The following is a 17,494-nucleotide window of genomic DNA, read 5'->3' as shown; positions in this document are numbered from 1 at the left end:
GCCACTGGTTCATGCTATCTGTTCTCAATTTTAGAATCCAGTGGAAGAAGTACCTATATTGCTTTATATTTTTTAAATTGTTGTATCCTTTGATTTTTCTCCTTGTGAGTTGCTGTCTCTTTTTCAGCTATCCCATATAAAGTTGTTTCATGTTCATATGTCATTTTCTTAAAGATATCCTAAACCCCTTGAAAACTTCCTTCAAATCTAATATTCCTGCCTCTTATACCACCATCTTTTACTTCTCAGTCTGAGGAAAAATAGATGCTCAAGATATTTGTTTTATGTTATGTGAGTTAGGAGGAGGGAATCTACAAACTTCACAAAAATACGGGCCAACTAGAGGCTGGGGGAGTGAATCCCTCCATGCCACCTCCACCATAAAGAATCTTTCGTATAACCAAATGAAATATTCAACACTATCATCTGAATATACTGCTTTCAAATAAATAAATCAGGTGGTAATATTATTCACATGACAACAGAATTACTTATATTACAAGAGGATTCTGGGGTTCCTTTGAGTAGCATCTTCTCAAAGGTTTTTATGTTTTTTTTTTTTTTTTTACAAACCAATCAATACTTATCTACTTAAAGCTATTGCTCCAACCTATTCGTGGTGACTAAGCAATAATCACAGATAAAAATAAAGCAAATCTGAAGTGATTATAATTTTTTTAAAGATTTATTTATTTATTTATTTATTTATTTATTTATTTATTTATGATAGACATAGAGAGAGAGAGAGAGGCAGAGGAGACACAGGAGGAGGGAGAAGCAAGCTCCATGCCAGGAGCCCGACGTGGGAATCGATCTTGGGACTCCCACTCCACTCCAGGATTGCGCCCTGGGCCAAACGCAGGCGCTAAACCGCTGAGCCACCCAGGGATCCCCTGATTATAATTTTTTAAACTGACATTTATGTGCTCTCCATTTTTATTTTTGTTTTACCTGCTAAGGGGCTAAACTATCAAACTCCCAGCTCAATACTGAACACCAGAAACCCATTTTTCCCATTAATGTTGATTTTTTTTTTTTTTTTAAAAGAGTAATGTGGAAAGAATGTGTCGGACTGTAGAAGACCAATTTAATGAGATCAAAGCCAAGGATGACCAACAGACACAGTTAATCCATGATCTGAACATGCAGAAGGCAAGACTGCAGACCCAAAATGGTAAGGATGGGCAGGGCTTCTCTAGCCCAGCCAGGCCACGAGTCAGCGACAGTCAGCAACACTCATGCATCTGTTTGGTAGGGGAGCTGAGCCACCAACTGGAAGAGAAGGAGTCTCTGATTTCACAGCTAACCAAAGGCAAGCAGGCCCTCACCCAGCAGCTGGAGGAGCTTAAGAGGCAACTGGAAGAAGAAACCAAGGTAAGAATGCCTCTTTCTGAAATGGCAGAGTCAGAACGAGAAGCCACAAAAACTGGAGGCAATGCATGAAGTCCGATGCTTCTCCTCTCTGCTATGTGGCAAGGTGGGAGCCCATTCTTTGAGGCTACAGGACTTTGGCATTGGATTTCCTTCCTCAGAGCCAGGGTGCTCCGTCCTCTGGGCTCCTCTGTCCCTCACAGGGTGGTCTGATAAACACCCCTCTCCAGCCAGGGCATCCCCTCCCTGCCGCCGCCCCAGCTTGACCATCTCTGTTGCTGTGTATTCTTTCACTCTGCTCAGCCATTCATCCTGGCCACCTGAAATGCCCTCCTTTTCCTTCCTCATCACTCATGTGTCACCTGCTACAGCACCCGATTTTAAATTCTCCTCCTTCAAAAAGACTGCACAGCTTTCAGGGGCATGCTTGGGACATAAACATGACACCATCATCGCGTCTTGACTTTAATACCTAGATATTTATGTTCATAAAGCCCATCTCCCCACTGACCTGTAAACTCCCAGGCAAGAATAATTTTTCCCTAGTGGTAAACATGTACAGTGCACAGTAGAACAGTACACACATCAGGTGCCTAATAAATGCTGTCAATGTGTGTTCAAGCATGAGAATAAGAATCCAGGAGTCTACAAAATTACGTTCTGTGATTTTGAGATTGCCATGCACCGGGTGGGACTTACAAGGCAATCTTCTAGAATTTTCCCAGGCTCCACTTCTTCTAAAGACAAAACCAAGCATTTTATTAGTCTCCCATCTTTCCACTATATGGTAAGGGTCTTCAGGGAACTGGGGCGGGGTTGTGGCAAGACCCAGAGTCTGAACAAGCAGTGAGAAAATCCATTACAGGAACGAGGCTGTCTTCTGGCCAGGATACAGTAGCAACTGAATTCTCTTCCTTGGGCAAAGTTTTGCTGTCTATCTGTGTTTCCAAAAAGATGGAAATGTGCACATGACTATGCTGGGTGAACAAAACTCTTTCTTTGATGGTGGCATCAAGTGTTGTGTGGGGCACTTGGCTGGCTCAGTCTGTAGAGCACACAACTCGATCTCAGGGTTGTGCATTCAAGTCCCACGTTGAATGTAGAGATTACTTAAAATCTTAAAAAAAAAAAAAAGTGTTTTGTGATCATCAAGAGGAGAGCTAAATTATCCTCCTGACCAAGTAGGAGTACGCGAGGGAGGCCCCTGGGCATGTCCTCCCTGCCTGGGAAGAGGTAGGACAGCCATGGAGACAGAACAGCTCACATCAGAGTTCCCTGGTGTGGAGACACAGCCCCTGCTGACACCAAACAATGCTTTTGGGTTTTTCACGGCGACATCTTTCTATAGCATTGCATCAGTAGCAAGAAAATTATCCCCTTTCTAATTCTGTTTTAATTCTTCTGATTGCATAAAGAAAAGAGCTCAATTTGGATACCGTCTCTCTAGCAAGGGCTCATTTTTCTTATCAAGGCGTACAGAGAGTGGGCTTCAGGCACAGAGCCGCAGTGGCCAGGACCTAGTTAGAAGGGGATCGAGAACACTGCTTTATTCCTGTTGCCTTTATTCTTATGGCTCCCATCTGCTTGTGGCAAATGTTAGTGCTTGTTTATTTAATGTAGTTTAATAGTTTACTGGCAAAATCTGAATATTTAAATACAATAAGGGAGTCAACTTGAAAAAAAATTAGATAACACAAGACATACGCAGGTACGGCTAAGTTTGTGAAGGCAGGTCGGGAATAGTTCACGTTGGGAGATGCCGGTTTATTTTATTTTATTTTATTTTATTTTATTTTATTTTATTTTATTTTATTTTATTTTTTATTTTTTATTTTTTTGTAAATTTATTTTTTATTGGTGTTCAATTTGCCAACATATAGAATAACACCCAGTGCTCATCCCATCAAGTGCCCCGCTCAGTGCCCGTCACCTAGTCACCCCCACCCCCCACCCACCTCCCCTTCCCCCACCCCTAGTTCAGAGATGCCAGTTTAAATGAAGATACTTTGGCTTGATAATGGCCAAATGTCTTTGCAATCTGCTACCACCATCCTCCCACAGGCCAAGAACGCCCTGGCCCACGCCCTGCAGTCCTCCCGCCATGACTGTGACCTGCTGCGGGAACAGTATGAGGAGGAGCAGGAGGGCAAGGCCGAGCTGCAGAGGGCGCTGTCCAAGGCCAACAGCGAGGTGGCCCAGTGGAGGACCAAATATGAGACGGACGCCATCCAGCGCACCGAGGAGTTGGAGGAGGCCAAGTACGGGCTCCCCGGCCACAGCAGCAGAGGAGACCCCAAAACACGAGTGAAGGGACAGAGAATTCTTCTGCCTTGAGAGACCCTCTCGTCCTTCCCATGCCCTTGAGTTTTTGTTAAGCATCCAGGTAGGGCATCCCTATCCTTCCCCTAGGACTGTCCTTGTTCCCTTGGAGGCTTCTTGGTGACCAGCTTTGCCACCAAGCACTTTGGGATTCTCCAGGTGATGCTTAGACCCTGCCCACTCATCCAATTCTAGGTCTGGCTCTTACCATTCCAGCCCCAAATGGACTGCCCATCCTTGTCAGATCCGACAGGTAGTTCTGAAATAGTGCACCTTTGTCAAGTTAAAAAAAAAATCTGGTTCTCCTAGGAAAAAACTGGCCCAGAGACTCCAGGAAGCAGAGGAGAACACAGAGGCTGTGAGCTCCAAGTGTGCCTCCTTGGAGAAAACCAAGCAGAGGCTTCAGGGGGAAGTGGATGACCTGATGCTGGACTTGGAACGCACCAGCACAGCCCGTGCCATCCTGGACAGGAAGCAGAGGGACCTTGATAAGGTCTGTCCCCAGAGAGCCTTGGCCTCTCACACTTGGATGTGCATCTGGGAGGTCCCCCGAGCATCAAGTCATAGTGTGGGGGGTGGTTTGTGTATTACGTGTTTGCTTTGCTGACACTTCCAACAAAGTGAATTTTCAGTTGAAGCTAATTCGGATTACTTCAAGATCCAAATATCTTAAAGAATACAGCAGATGGAGGCGCCTGGAGGGCTCAGTTGGTGAAGCATCTGCCTTCGGCTCAGGTCATGATCCTGGGGTCCTGGGATCAAGCCCTGCATCAGGCTCCCCGCTGGCCTCTCCCTCTACCCTTCCCCCTTCTTGTGCTCTCTCTCAAATAAATAAAAGAGAAATCTTTAAAAAAATAAAGCAGATAGCCTGTAGGAGCATAAGAGTCTGAAGCCCGTGCTCTAGAACCACCCTGTCTTTGAGTCCATAGGACAGAAGGTTAAAACCTTGGCGTTGCATCCAGACAGCCCTTGTTTTTGTGGCCTCTCCCAGGTGCCTTGGTCCTTCCTGCTGTTCATGTGTCCCTTTGTCATCTCCAAGGTCCTTGCAGAGTGGAAGCAAAAGCTGGATGGGAGCCAGGCTGAGCTGGAAGCTGCTCAGAAAGGATCCAGGTCGCTTAGCACCGAAATCTTCAAGATGCAGAACGCCTACGAAGAGGTGGTCGATCAGTTGGAGACACTGAGGCGGGAGAATAAAAATCTGCAAGGTGAGCTATCCACGCCACCCCAGGTGTGCACCAGTCCCGCTCTGGCTTCCTTCCTCCCACTGCCCCACAGGACCCTCCTGTCTGCTCTGCTGATCCCAGAGCTCAACCCTGCTCATGTCACAGACACAGTCGTGGCGAAGTCTTAGTCTTGAGTGAGTTGCTAAGCTCACCTCTTCTTGGAGAACGAGATCTTTCACGGATCTGTCCATACATGGCTCTGTGTCCTTGGGCATGTCACCAAATCCCTTAGGACCTCGGACTCCTGATCCGCAAAATCAGACCAGACCCGATGCCCCCTAAGGCTCCCCTCTGGTTCCGAAAGACTAGGACTCTATATTCTGTGCTGTGTCTCCAGAATTTTCTTCTCTGGTCCTCATGGTGACCGTTTTTTATATACTTTGCGAAGTTTTAGGGTCACACACAGCAGTGTTCTTGCCGCTCCTGTGTCTGCATAGTTCAGGTGAGACAACACACCTGTGTCGTGCTGATATCTCACCTCAAGGGCTCCACTGTATTGTCTCCCATATAAACGTGAATGAATCCCCAATCCCAAATTGCCAGGCAAAATGCCTCTGCTGTCAACTGGAGCCTGATAAAACAAGCTAAATCAGGAGGTCTGGGTGGCTCAGTCGATTACGACACAGGTCATGATCCCAGGGTCCTGGGATGGAGTCCCGCTTCGGGCTCTCTGCTCAGCGAGGAGTCTGCTTCTCCCTCTGCCTCTGCCTCTGCCTGCTGCTCTGCCTACTTTCTCTCTCTCTCTCCCTCCCCCCCCCCGTCAAATAAATAAATAAAATCCTTAAAAAAAAAAAAAAGCAAGCTAAATCGATCATGTCCTTTGCAGAAGAGATTTCCGACTTAACCGAGCAGATTGCAGAAACCGGCAAGCATCTTCAGGAAGTGGAAAAGAGCAAGAAACAGGTGGAGCAGGAAAAGTCAGACCTCCAGGTCGCCCTAGAAGAGGTGGAGGCAAGTGTTCGGGACGTGACCCGCAGAAGCTCAGGAGGGCAGGACACCAAAGGAGGGGGGAGCCCACCGGGCCTTTGGGGTTGCTGCCTGCCGGGAGGTGCGGAAGTTCCATGGGGAGGAACATCCAGTGGTCCCTGGGGGACCAGCTGTGCAGCTGTGCTGTGCTTCATTTCCTGGGTGTCCCCTAGTTTATCACTTCCCCCTCTTTGAAGATAAATAAATAAATGTGTTCATTATGTCCTTGCTGGCTTCCTCTAAGGAAGCAAGAGCTCAGTCACGAAACATCCTGAGAGCTGGCTCGGAATTCCTCTGCTTTATACCAGTCACACGCCAGATGGGCTTTGGGAATTCCATCAAGTCAAAATAGGCCCAGTGTCCTCAGGCCCCAACCAGTGTGGCCAGTGCAGGGTGGAGGGTGGAGCTATTTCTGGGGGAAATTTGCATAATGCAGGGTGACCTGACCGGAGAGCAATTAACCTGCCCCTCCAGAGGATCGGTGGTCTCCTGAGTTACGGCTGCCGTTAAAACACACACACCCAAGAAAGGTTTTACTAATTCAAAAAGGTGCTCTGTCCCTCTCCAGACATAAAATTGTTAATAACAAATGCAAAGTTTTGGTTCCAGTTTCGTTACTTGTTGGGATATTTGAGGGCACATTGTTTCACCTCTACTCATCTATACAATGGGTAGAGTGATACTGATTTTATCATTATCGGGAAGGAAAATACCTGTTCAGATAGATGGCTGCTGGGGCGCCCGGGTGGCTCAGTCGGTTGAGCATCTGCCTTCAGCTCAGGTCGTGATCTCAGGGTCCTGGGATCAAGCCCCACATCCTGTTCCCTGCTCAGAGGGGAGTCTGCTCCTCCTCTCCCGCTGCTCCTCCTTCTGCTCTAGATCTTGCTCGCCCTCTCTCAGATAAAGAAATAAAATCTTTTAAGAATAAAAGAAGAGGACTGCTCATGACTCCCCCCTGCACGCCCCCCCATCACTCCTCTGCTTTTATCAGGGCTCCTTGGAACATGAAGAAAGCAAGATCTTGCGCGTCCAACTGGAATTGAGCCAGGTGAAATCCGAGCTTGACCGCAGGGTTACCGAGAAGGATGAAGAAATCGAGCAGCTGAAAAGAAACAGCCAGCGGGCAGCAGAGGCCATGCAGAGCATGCTGGACGCCGAGATCCGCAGCCGCAATGATGCCCTGAGGCTGAAGAAGAAGATGGAGGGGGACCTCAACGAGCTGGAGATCCAGCTGGGCCATTCCAGCCGCCAGGTGGCAGAGACCCAGAAGCACCTGCGCACAGTGCAGGGCCAGCTCAAGGTGAGCACGTGCGTGTGCGTGGGCTCAGGTGGGCCTGGCGGGCGTTGCACCTGTCCTGGGCTCCGGCCTCACACCTGGCTTTCCCGGAAGGACTCCCAGCTGCACTTGGACGACGCCCTGCGGAGCAATGAGGACCTCAAGGAACAGCTGGCCATCGTGGAGCGCAGGAATGGGCTCCTGCTGGAAGAGCTGGAGGAGATGAAGGCGGCCCTGGAGCAGACAGAGCGGACCCGCAGGCTGTCGGAGCAGGAGCTGCTGGACGCCAGCGACCGCGTGCAGCTGCTGCATTCCCAGGTGGGCGCCTCCCCCCTCCACCCTGGGCCCAGGTAGGACCCACCCTTGCTCCCAGACTAGCGGTCAAGACCAAGGTGCATTAAGCTTCGCTCTTGGAGGGCTGGCTGGCTGGCACAGTCCAGTAGAGCATGCAACTCCTGATCCCAGGGTTGTGAGTTGGAGCTCCACTTCGGGTATAGAGAGTACCTAAAAATAAAATCTAAAAAAAAAAAAAGCTTAGTTCTTGGAATAACTATGCTCCAGATGCACAGATTTCTGAGCTTTATTTAATCTAAAGATAAAAGGTGCATGCATCTTGTGGGAAAATCAGAGAAAGGAAGGATGAATGATTCCATCGAGGGGCTTGTCACGGGGGAAGTTGACAGCTAAGCCACAGCCTGGGAAAATTAGAATTGCATTTCAAAATAATTATTTTTATTACCTTTATGAAAGTTTTTGTTTGTTTGTTTTTTAGTATATGTGCCGCCGAAGAGAGCACAGTTGTTGTTTGCTTTTTAAGGACATAGAAGTTTCTTGAATACACCGCAAGGGAGCAGTGAGCGGGACAGCAGAGGAGAGGCTGTCTGCCACCTTTATAAAAGTTTTCTAAAAGAACAAAATCTTTGTTAGAAAATAGAATATAAGCAAACAAATAGAAGAGAAATACCAACTACCGTGTTACCATTTTGAGATCTTTCATTCCAGGCTCTTGTCCATGTGTATAAGTATTATACTTTTGTAGAAATGTGATTAATTTTTTTTTGCAACGTCTCATTTGAATTTTAACACTTTGTCACAAATGTATTCCCACACCTTTAAATAGTCTTCTAGGACTATTTTTTTAAAGATTTATTTGAGGAAGGGGCACCTGGGGGGCTCAGGGCGTGACCCTGGAGTCCTGGGATCGAGTCCCGCATCAGGCTCCCCACAGGGAGCTTGCTTCTCCCTCTGCCTGTGTCTCTGCCTCTCTGTGTGTCTCTCATGAATAAATAAATAAAATCTTTTAAAAATATATTTATTTGAGGACGAGAGAGCACATTTGTGCATCAGTGGGGCAAGGGGCAGAGGAAGAAATCTTCAGGAGGACTCCCTGCTGAGTGCAGACCCCCCCCCCACCCACCCCCCTCCACACAGGGCTCTATCCCAGGACCCTGAGATCGTGACCTGAGCCGAAACCAAGAGTCAGTCGCTTAACCCACTGAGCCACGCAGGCACCCCTCTATGACTATCTTAATGGCAGATAAGTGATCCGTTACAGTAGGGTGGTATGGCACTTTTATTTAATCGGTCCTCCATGGCTGGATGTTTTAAATTATTCCCAATAAAATGTTTACAATCAGAAAAATTTCTATGATGAACTTAACTTATAATTAAAAGTTCACATTTTCCCCATTATTATTATTATTATTATTATTATTATTAATTTCCTTATTACTCCTAGAAGTAATTAGATTGCTGGAAGCAGAATTTCCTGGTCCAAACGATAAAGACATTTGTAGCCTATTAGAAATTTGCCTTCACGAAGTGGCCCCAATTTTTATTCTCATTGGGAGAATATGTAAGACCTCTTGCCTCTAAATCCTCAAAGACCCCCCATTATACATCTTTTAATCCTTACCGGCTATATTGTTAGAAAACACCTCACCTTTTTCATTTTGATTTTCACAAGGTGTCTGGCTGGCTCAGTGGGCAGAGCATCTATCTCTTGATCTCAGGATCATGAGTTAAAGCCCCACACTGGGCATGGAGCCTACTTAAAAAAAAAAAAAAAGATATGAAATTTTGATTACTAATGAGTAATTATTTCTTCAGGTGCATTCCCCCTATCTGTACTTTGTGTCTTGTTTTCTTACTTGCACGATTTTGTCCTTTTTATATGTTAAGGAAGAGAATGTTTCTCCAGCAACCTACATTGCGAGTGTTTTCCACTTGTCATGACCCTTACAATTCTATGTATAGTGTGTTTTGATCATTAGAACTATTTCTCATTTTATATACTTATGCCTACCCACCCTTTCCTTGCTCTGATATCTTTTACTGAATTCTCTCTTCTTCCTCGAATATGTGAAAGTCTACCTTTATCAGTTACTCACTTATTTTATGTACAGTTAGTTCCTGGGTCTGTTTCAGGACCTTCTGTTTGGTCAAGAATGAAACAGCACCTAGCAAATCCCTGAGATGAAAAATAAGAAATGAGATGGCGATTAATTTCCTTCCCCATGCAACTGTCTCCTGCTCAATTTGTCTCAAGCATCCAAAGATAACCTACACCTCTGGGATCTGATTTTTCCTGTAGAACACAAGCCTGATAAATACCAAGAAAAAGTTGGAAGTGGACATAGCTCAGTGCCAGGCAGAGGTGGAGAACTCCCTCCAGGAGTCCAGAAACGCGGAGGAGAAAGCCAAGAAGGCGATCACGGATGTGAGCTCCATTGCTTCTTTTAGGAGCAGGTGTTTGGAGATAGGAAAGGGGTTTCTGGGTGGGGACCAGGCAAGTAGGTTCTTTTGCCTGGTGACCTCTAGAATCGTGTTGGCTTCCTAGAGTTAGATGAAGCCTCAGCAGAGACCAAGTGGGGAGGAGATGCATCACCAAGTGATAGCAGGATGAAGTAGGCAGGATCAGCATGCATAGTATTGACCTTGACAGCATCCTCTGTATCCTCCTGGTGGGGATGCCAGGTGACCTACTAATACTTCCTATGAACTTCATCAGGCGGCCATGATGGCCGAGGAGCTGAAGAAGGAGCAGGACACCAGTGCCCACCTGGAGCGGATGAAGAAGAACCTGGAGCAGACGGTGAAGGACCTGCAGCATCGTCTGGACGAGGCTGAGCAGCTGGCCCTGAAGGGCGGGAAGAAGCAGATCCAGAAACTGGAGGCCAGGGTGGGGTGACTTGAGAGGATTCTGACCCTCAAAGTCCTGTCTGATTCAACCATCTCGGACGGGGCCACAGTCCAGAAATTAGGTTGCAGGAAAGTGGGCATTGGTGGAGCGGATGTGAGTTTGGTCTGAGGACTACTTGCAGATCTCTCTGTGAGCCGATTTTCCCACCTAGTTCTCCTGTTCTCCTTCACTGGTTCCTCCATCCCCCACAACACACACACACACACACACACACACACACGCTTTGCAACACTTAAGTCTCGGGAGCTGCAGTGTGAAGACACTTGCAAATGTTCACATCCTGTGTTTATAGGAATTCAGCTCCACATAAGTGAGGGGAAATGTACTTTACATGCACAAAATCACATATTTGGTGTAAGCTACATTTTCTCCAGCCTCCACTTGGGTGAACAACAGCCCATCCTCTGTAGAGTCTAGAGTCTCTCTTCACCTCCCACCCCCGGCTCCCAGTTGTCCCAGATTTCTCAGTCTCTGAATGAAGTCAGTCTGAAATGCTGGTTTGCTTCTCACTTGCTCTGTCCTAAGTGGCAGGTGGCCGGTGCTCTGCAGCCCACTGCCCCAGGAAAATTCTACCCCCTGCTCAAAGCAGTCCTGCTTTTTCTTTATCTGGGAGCCTATTTGTATTTGTATTTGTTTCTGTATTTGTTTTTCCTTTTTTTTTAAGATTTTATTCATTTCTTCACGAGCAACACACAGAGAGAGGCAGAGACACAAGCAAAGGGAGAAGCAGGCTCCCAGTGGGACTCAATCCCAGGACCCCAGGATCATGTCCTGAGCCGAAGGCAGATGCTCAGCCACTCAGCCACCCAGGCACCCCCGTTCCCCCTAAATTCTTTAGATGCTTACTTTTCCTTCTTCCCAGTCATACTCTATTACATGAGCTTAGCCTGTCTTCCTCATGGATCCCTCCACTGAGGGAGTGATTAGAGCCCACACCACCCTCCAGGATTCTTTGATTCCTGAGCTGGCAGGGAGCCCTCGGCCAGCCCCCCTCATCCCATGGGAGGCACCTCAGCCAGTTTCCAGTCCCAGCTGCCCCTTTATCTTTAGTTCCACAAAACTCACAGAGGCCACAAGGGCATTGCCAGGAACATAGATGTTTGCAAGAAGCTAATAGTAGTAAACAGCTTCCCGGGGCTTATGGGGTGGCAGGGGTTGCAGTGGGGGGAATATTTTTGGAACAGTGCCCAGAGTTACCGTGTTCCACTGGTAGATGTCAAGGTCGATCTGGTGAGTCCCCAGGCCCAGAGCTGCCTGCGTCTATGGCCACTGGGATTCCTCCCAGGGGCTAGGCTGCCACCCTCACTTCTTGGCTCTGTCTGGACCATGGGAGTCCGGGGCCAGAGTTAGTGACCTGTGCTCTCAGTGGCCATCCTGTCCCCTCAAGACTTCAGGGAAAGCCCTATGCAGCTATGAAAGAAACACCTGCATAGAGATTTATCATTTAAAACACACTTGCATGTGCTTTGTCTAATTTGACCCCCACATTTGAGGTGGTGGAGCAGGAATTAGAGCCTCCATAGATACAGAGAACACATAGAAATTCATTTTTGGGACACCTGGGTGGCTCAGCAATTGAGCATCTGCCTTTGGCTCAGGGTATGATCCCGGAGTCCTGGGATCAAGTCCCACATCAGGCTTCCCTCAGGGAAACCTGCTTCTCCCTCTGCCTGTGTCTCTGCCTCTCTCTGTGTCTCTCATGAAAAAATAAATAAAATATTAAAAAAAGAAAAGAAACTCATTCTTAGGGGCAGCTGCTGATGTGCTTTGAATCAGCCAGCTCGACCCAGGGCTTGAACACACCTTGCCCATCGCTGGCCCAGGCTCTCTCCATGACCCACCCCCCGCCATGGCTTCACTTGACTAGGAATCAGGGCCCCCTAAATGCTCATGCAGGCTTCACCTGCGGGGATGGGTTGGGGCTGAAGCCCAGGCCTCACCAAGCTGCTGGCCCCAGAGGAAGAGGCCTCTCCTGGGAGCCCAGCCTGGTGGCCCCACTGAGTGCACCTAGGAGGGCTCCCTGTTCTCATCTGCACCAACAGTGGTGGCCCTGCAACTAAAAAGTGGTCCCCCAGCCTTAGGAGGAGACATTTTTACAAACTATAATGAGAGGATCCTGAGTCCCCCCTAAAATGACCGACTTGGGAGTACGTGGGAGAAGCCTGGCTGCTCTGACCCCAGCCCCGTGCTCTCTCCACCAAACCCAGGTGCGGGAGTTGGAAAGTGAGCTGGATGCTGAGCAGAAGAGGGGGGCCGAGGCTCTGAAGGGGGCCCACAAGTACGAACGCAAAGTCAAGGAATTGACGTACCAGGTAGGGGGTCTCCAAAGCCTCAGTGAGCAGATGTGGCTCCGACCCCAGCAGAAGCAGCGGCGGGTCCCGGGGGCCCTGGCATGGTGCTCTGTTTGCAGGCTGAGGAGGACCGCAAGAACATCCTCAGGCTCCAGGACCTGGTGGACAAGCTACAGGCCAAAGTGAAGGCTTACAAGAGGCAGGCGGAAGAGGCTGTGAGTAGGGGGCCCCTACTCCTGAGCAGGAGTACATCCTGTTCCATAAAGTCCACAGAGCCCGAGGCCCAGGTTTTCATGTGCAGGCTGCAAACTCAGAGCCTGCCTGCACCTCCTTGGTACCTCCTGACTCACCTCATGTGGCTAGCACCCTCACTTTAGCCCGCACCCCTGCCCTCTAGAGCATCCTAGCCCACCCTGCCAGCCTCACCTTGCCCTGACCTGACACCCCGGGCATCCCAGCCCACCCCACCAGGACTCCTTAGACACCCCCCCATCCTGGTTCACAGCATCCCACCTTGCCTCCATCCCCATCCCCACGGCCTCCTCCTTCTCACCCTTCCTCACCACCACCCTCCCATTCATCCTTCCTGACCTGCCCCCTCATCAAACAGGTCTAAGAGATATTACTAGCAGGAAGCTAGGGTGGGAGGGGCTTGGGATGGGGGGAACTTTCTCTTTTACAGAAAAGAAACAGTTTAGTTGGCAAATTGAATTTAAATTTTTAAAAAAAGTTTTAAAAAAGAAAAGAAACAGTTTGGGAAACTCTAGGTTAAACAAAGTTGAACTGGTTGCTTTCAGGGATTTCTCAGATTTGGCAGGTGACATGTCATGCACTCTTCAAAGTGGACAAGCCGTTCTAGAATGCAGCATGGCCCAGCCCTTCCCATACCTCCCCGCCACTTTAGTGGAACTTGGAACCTTTTTACTGTATGCAGAGCAGCCCACAGGACTGGTGTTCTGAAGAACAAAATTTGGGAGACCCTGCTGTTGATAAATGAGCATATGGCTCCTCTGCTGGTCCTTTCTGCCCCCCCTGCCCAGGGGCTGGTGGTTCCACCCTGACTACAGGGAAGCAGATCTGAGCTGGTTCAATGGGGGACGGATGTGTGCCCATGGGATGAGCATGGTCGCAGCAGGACTGCCTGGGAGGGTGGGTGCCAGGGGGCCACCTTCTTTGAGAACCTTCAGATCGCCTGGGGGCACCTGGATGGCTCCGTAGTTGAGCCTCTGTCTTCGGCTCAGGGCAGGATCCTGGAGTCCTCAGGATCAAGTCCCGCATCGGGTTCCTCAAAGGGAGCCTGCTTCTCCCTCTGTCTGTGTCTCTGCCTCTCTGTGTGTGTCTCATGAATAAATAGATGAAATCTTAAAAAAAAAAAAAAAAAAAAAGAACCCTCAGATCACCCTCAAAAGACATGCACAGTGGCCTGGCCACAGGCAGACAGTAACTGGGAGAAGGTCAGGGTATTGGCCTCTGACCCCTCCAGGTGCCTTGAGAGGACTCGGAACTTGGGGAGCCCCAGCAGGAGAGTCGGCACAGAGCAGGGATGTGGGGGGCCAGGCAGGGATCCTAGGAGTGGCGGCTGTACCCTCGAGGTGACCAGACAGCGTACATTGGCAGGGGCGGGGAGCGTTGTCCTCACCCCAGGAGAGGACAGGGAATCTGAGGCCCAGGAGCCCCAGAGGCAGAGTGAAGGCCTTCCTCAGCCTCCACCCCTCCATCTCCTGGTCAGGAGGAGCAGGCCAACACGCAGATGTCCAAGTGCCGGAGAGTCCAGCACGAGCTGGAGGAGGCGGAGGAGAGAGCGGACATCGCCGAGTCCCAGGTCAACAAGCTGCGAGCCAAGAGCCGAGATGTGGGGGCCCAGGTGAGAGAGCAGACCCCTTCCCCAGATTCCTGAGACCAGGACCAAGGGGGCATCCAGGGAGAGCTTGTGGGGCAACGAGCAGCAGGGCTCAGGGAACCCAGACCCCCTATCACCCCTGGCCCTGCCCAGAAAGCCTCTGCTTTTGGGGGTCCCTTCCCTCTCCAGGGCCTGCACAGCTTTGTGTCTACAACGTGCAAGGGCAAACAGTGCCATTCCTTAATATTTTTCTGGAACTTCCAGACTCTCCAGCTGCTCCACGTACGTGAAGGCAAAGCTCAGCCTTGCCTTTGGTTTGACTCATTTCCTGATTGTTTTTCTCCCACAGAAGATGGAAGAATGAGGCCTTCCAGATGCCCGTTGCCATGCGACACGTGGGGGGAGAGGGGAGGGATGGTGTCGTGAGAAATAAAGTCTCCTAACGCTGTGTCTGTCCAGCTCTGCGTGTTCGTGATCACCGTCCGTCCCGCTTGCTCGGGGTGGTTTGAGGGCCTTGCCTCATCTGCTGTACATATAAAGAAAGAAGGGATGAGAAAGTGGCCTCCTGGCCCCGAGCAGAAAAGGTGGAGAGCCAACCCTCTGCTAAGCGAATCACCAGCTTCCTTCGCACTAGAGAGAGCAGAACCCCTCCCGCATAACTAGAGAGCATTTTCCTCCTCGCAACACAGAGTGGTTTCAGACTCACTTCCCCAGTGTCTCTCTAAACTGTCAGGTGGGGAAACTGACTCCAAAGAGATTAAGGCCCCTCTGGTTACCCAAGGCAGGGTGGAGACCAGATGCCCAGGTCCCAGACTCACAGGCAGGTGCTTTCTGCTAAGAAACTCTACTTTTCCATCCTGTCCTTCTTAGGGGCCGTGTTGTACAACCACTGCTCCCCGTGACATTTGAGCAGAGAGCAGGTGTACCCCCAACTCATTCGCTCCTGGGAAACACTGGGTAGGGGCTTGTGTGTCTTCTTCCGACTGTGTTCACTCTACCTGTACAGATCTTTCCCACGGTGCCCAGAGCCAAACTGTGAAGGGGGCAGGTGGGCCTGGAGAGCCATTCGCTTCCAGGCTGAGGCTGGCCCAGAGTAGATCCTGCTGGTTTAGGGGCTCACTCCTGGATCCTAATCAGATTGGGTAGATTTGCTTACACCAAAGGGTTAAAGCAATAGAAGAATATAAGGACAGGATTAGGAACCAAGAATTAATTTGAGCCTCATCACTTCACAGCTGTAAAGGCACCACCTTGGGTTGGCCTTGGGTTGGCCACACATTCTCTGAACCTGACTTGCCACAATGGTCGTACTGCCAGGGGCATGGGCTCGGGTTCTGGCAAATCTGGATGGAATCCCAATGCTGTCACATGCCAACTGTGTGGCCTTGAGCATGTCAGTGTTCTCTCTGAGCCCCATTTTCCTTATTCTGTAAGGTGGAGATAATAAAAGTCATAGCTTCGCTGGGATGGGGCTGGGGCTGGGGTGGTGACAAGGGCTCTAGGGTTTCTTTTCGGAGTGATGAAATGTTCTAAAATTGATTATGGGGATAGATGTGTAGCTGTGAATATAGTGAAAGCCACTGAAATATATGGTATGTGAATTACATTTCAATAAAACCAAAACTGGCTTACTCTGTACCAGGCACCAAGACAAGTACACTATCCTTTAACATCTTGGATCAGCCCTTCTCTCTAGCTTTCTGGATCCAATCCTCCTTTCCATCTCACCAGCCCACCCCACATGCTTTCAACATAGTTGAGTTGGAAGCAGAAGCAGCTGGCAGCAGTGATGGTGGCAAGAAATAATCCTGAGGTCAGGTGACATCATATGTCTGACATTATCATCATCATCACCACCACCATCATCACCACCATCATCATCACTATCACCATTACCACCATCACCATCATCATTATCACCATCACTACCATTATCACCATCATTATCACCACCATCATCATCAGTGCTAAACTTTAGGACTGGACAAGTCTATTTAAAAAGATCTCTTCAATTTCCTCAATTTTATAGTCAAAGAAACCGAGATGATTCTCAAGGTCCTCAAATATTAGCCCCAGTCCAGCCCTCCCAATAAGAGTAATAACGTTTCAAAAACACAGAGCAATTGTATATGTGTTGAATGTTCACATGCTCCTTTTTCTCCTTTCCATTCAAGCCACACAACAAACCCATCAGGAGATAAGGCCTATATCAACACCCTAATTTTTAAACATGTTGCAGACAGGCTGTGGCTTGTCCAGTGTTGAGAAAAAAATATTGCAACTCTTCAGACTCTCTGTAGAGCACACGGTCTCACAATGATGGGTACTGGGTATGATGTAGTGGTAAGAGCTCTTGGTGCCGACCTGCCTGGGTCCCAGACCTGCCCCCCCCCCCCCACTAGCTTTGTGATCTGGGGCAAGTGAGTTCACAATTATAAGCCACAGCTTCCTTTTGTGTAAAATGGGGGTGTAACACTGTACTTTTCTAGGGTTATTTTGAGAAGTAGAGAAGATAATACAGGAAGCACCCTTGGCCTAGAGCCTGGCACATAGTTAGCATATCATGATGGGGAGGGGCGAGACGTGGCCTCAGGACACAGGTGGAGTATAACACAGGGAGCCAGATGCACCACAGTCTGGGGTTTGGCTGTGTCTCTAAAGGGCTTCCTCTGGTTTGAGGAGATCATATACCATGTAGTTGGGGGATCATCAAAAAAATTCCTACGAAATTACACTTTCTCTGGCATCCCAACAAAAGCAGATGGGGATCCCATCTCCTCAAACACTCCCCAGTTCACCTGGGGTTCCCTAAAACAAAGCCACTCTCAGACATCTCTGCACTTACCTGGCTCCCCACATCCCAGCTCTGGGCCCCCCAGATCTCTGAGTCAGAAAGAAAGGACATTCCTATATCCTTCCCAGTGCATGACAGTGTTTCTACTACACCAGAATCCTGATCACGGAATGAGGGTATGAATGGATGACCGAGAATCTTCCATATCTAGA

General features: G+C 49.1%; 1 protein-coding gene across 2 annotated transcripts in view; it reads left to right on the top strand.

The window, feature by feature from the left end:
• The window catches only part of MYH13 (myosin heavy chain 13), a 51,389-nt gene extending 36,446 nt beyond the window's left edge, over positions 1–14,943 (top strand). For both annotated transcript variants that reach the window (XM_038536881.1, XM_038536882.1), the window contains 14 exons: positions 1,048–1,174; positions 1,256–1,374; positions 3,433–3,629; positions 4,000–4,183; positions 4,730–4,895; positions 5,740–5,864; positions 6,871–7,179; positions 7,270–7,473; positions 9,749–9,874; positions 10,166–10,336; positions 12,565–12,669; positions 12,768–12,863; positions 14,378–14,512; positions 14,838–14,943. In XM_038536881.1, the coding sequence (XP_038392809.1) occupies positions 1,048–1,174; positions 1,256–1,374; positions 3,433–3,629; positions 4,000–4,183; positions 4,730–4,895; positions 5,740–5,864; positions 6,871–7,179; positions 7,270–7,473; positions 9,749–9,874; positions 10,166–10,336; positions 12,565–12,669; positions 12,768–12,863; positions 14,378–14,512; positions 14,838–14,852 (2,079 nt within the window). In that variant the 3' untranslated portion in view covers positions 14,853–14,943. The remainder of the gene's footprint in view (positions 1–1,047; positions 1,175–1,255; positions 1,375–3,432; positions 3,630–3,999; positions 4,184–4,729; positions 4,896–5,739; positions 5,865–6,870; positions 7,180–7,269; positions 7,474–9,748; positions 9,875–10,165; positions 10,337–12,564; positions 12,670–12,767; positions 12,864–14,377; positions 14,513–14,837) is intronic.
• Positions 14,944–17,494: the final 2,551 nt, after the last annotated feature.

Source organism: Canis lupus, chromosome 5, assembly GCF_011100685.1.
Source record: "Canis lupus familiaris isolate Mischka breed German Shepherd chromosome 5, alternate assembly UU_Cfam_GSD_1.0, whole genome shotgun sequence".
Classification (NCBI taxonomy): domain Eukaryota; kingdom Metazoa; phylum Chordata; class Mammalia; order Carnivora; family Canidae; genus Canis; species Canis lupus.
This window is presented reverse-complemented; position numbering and strand designations above follow the sequence as displayed.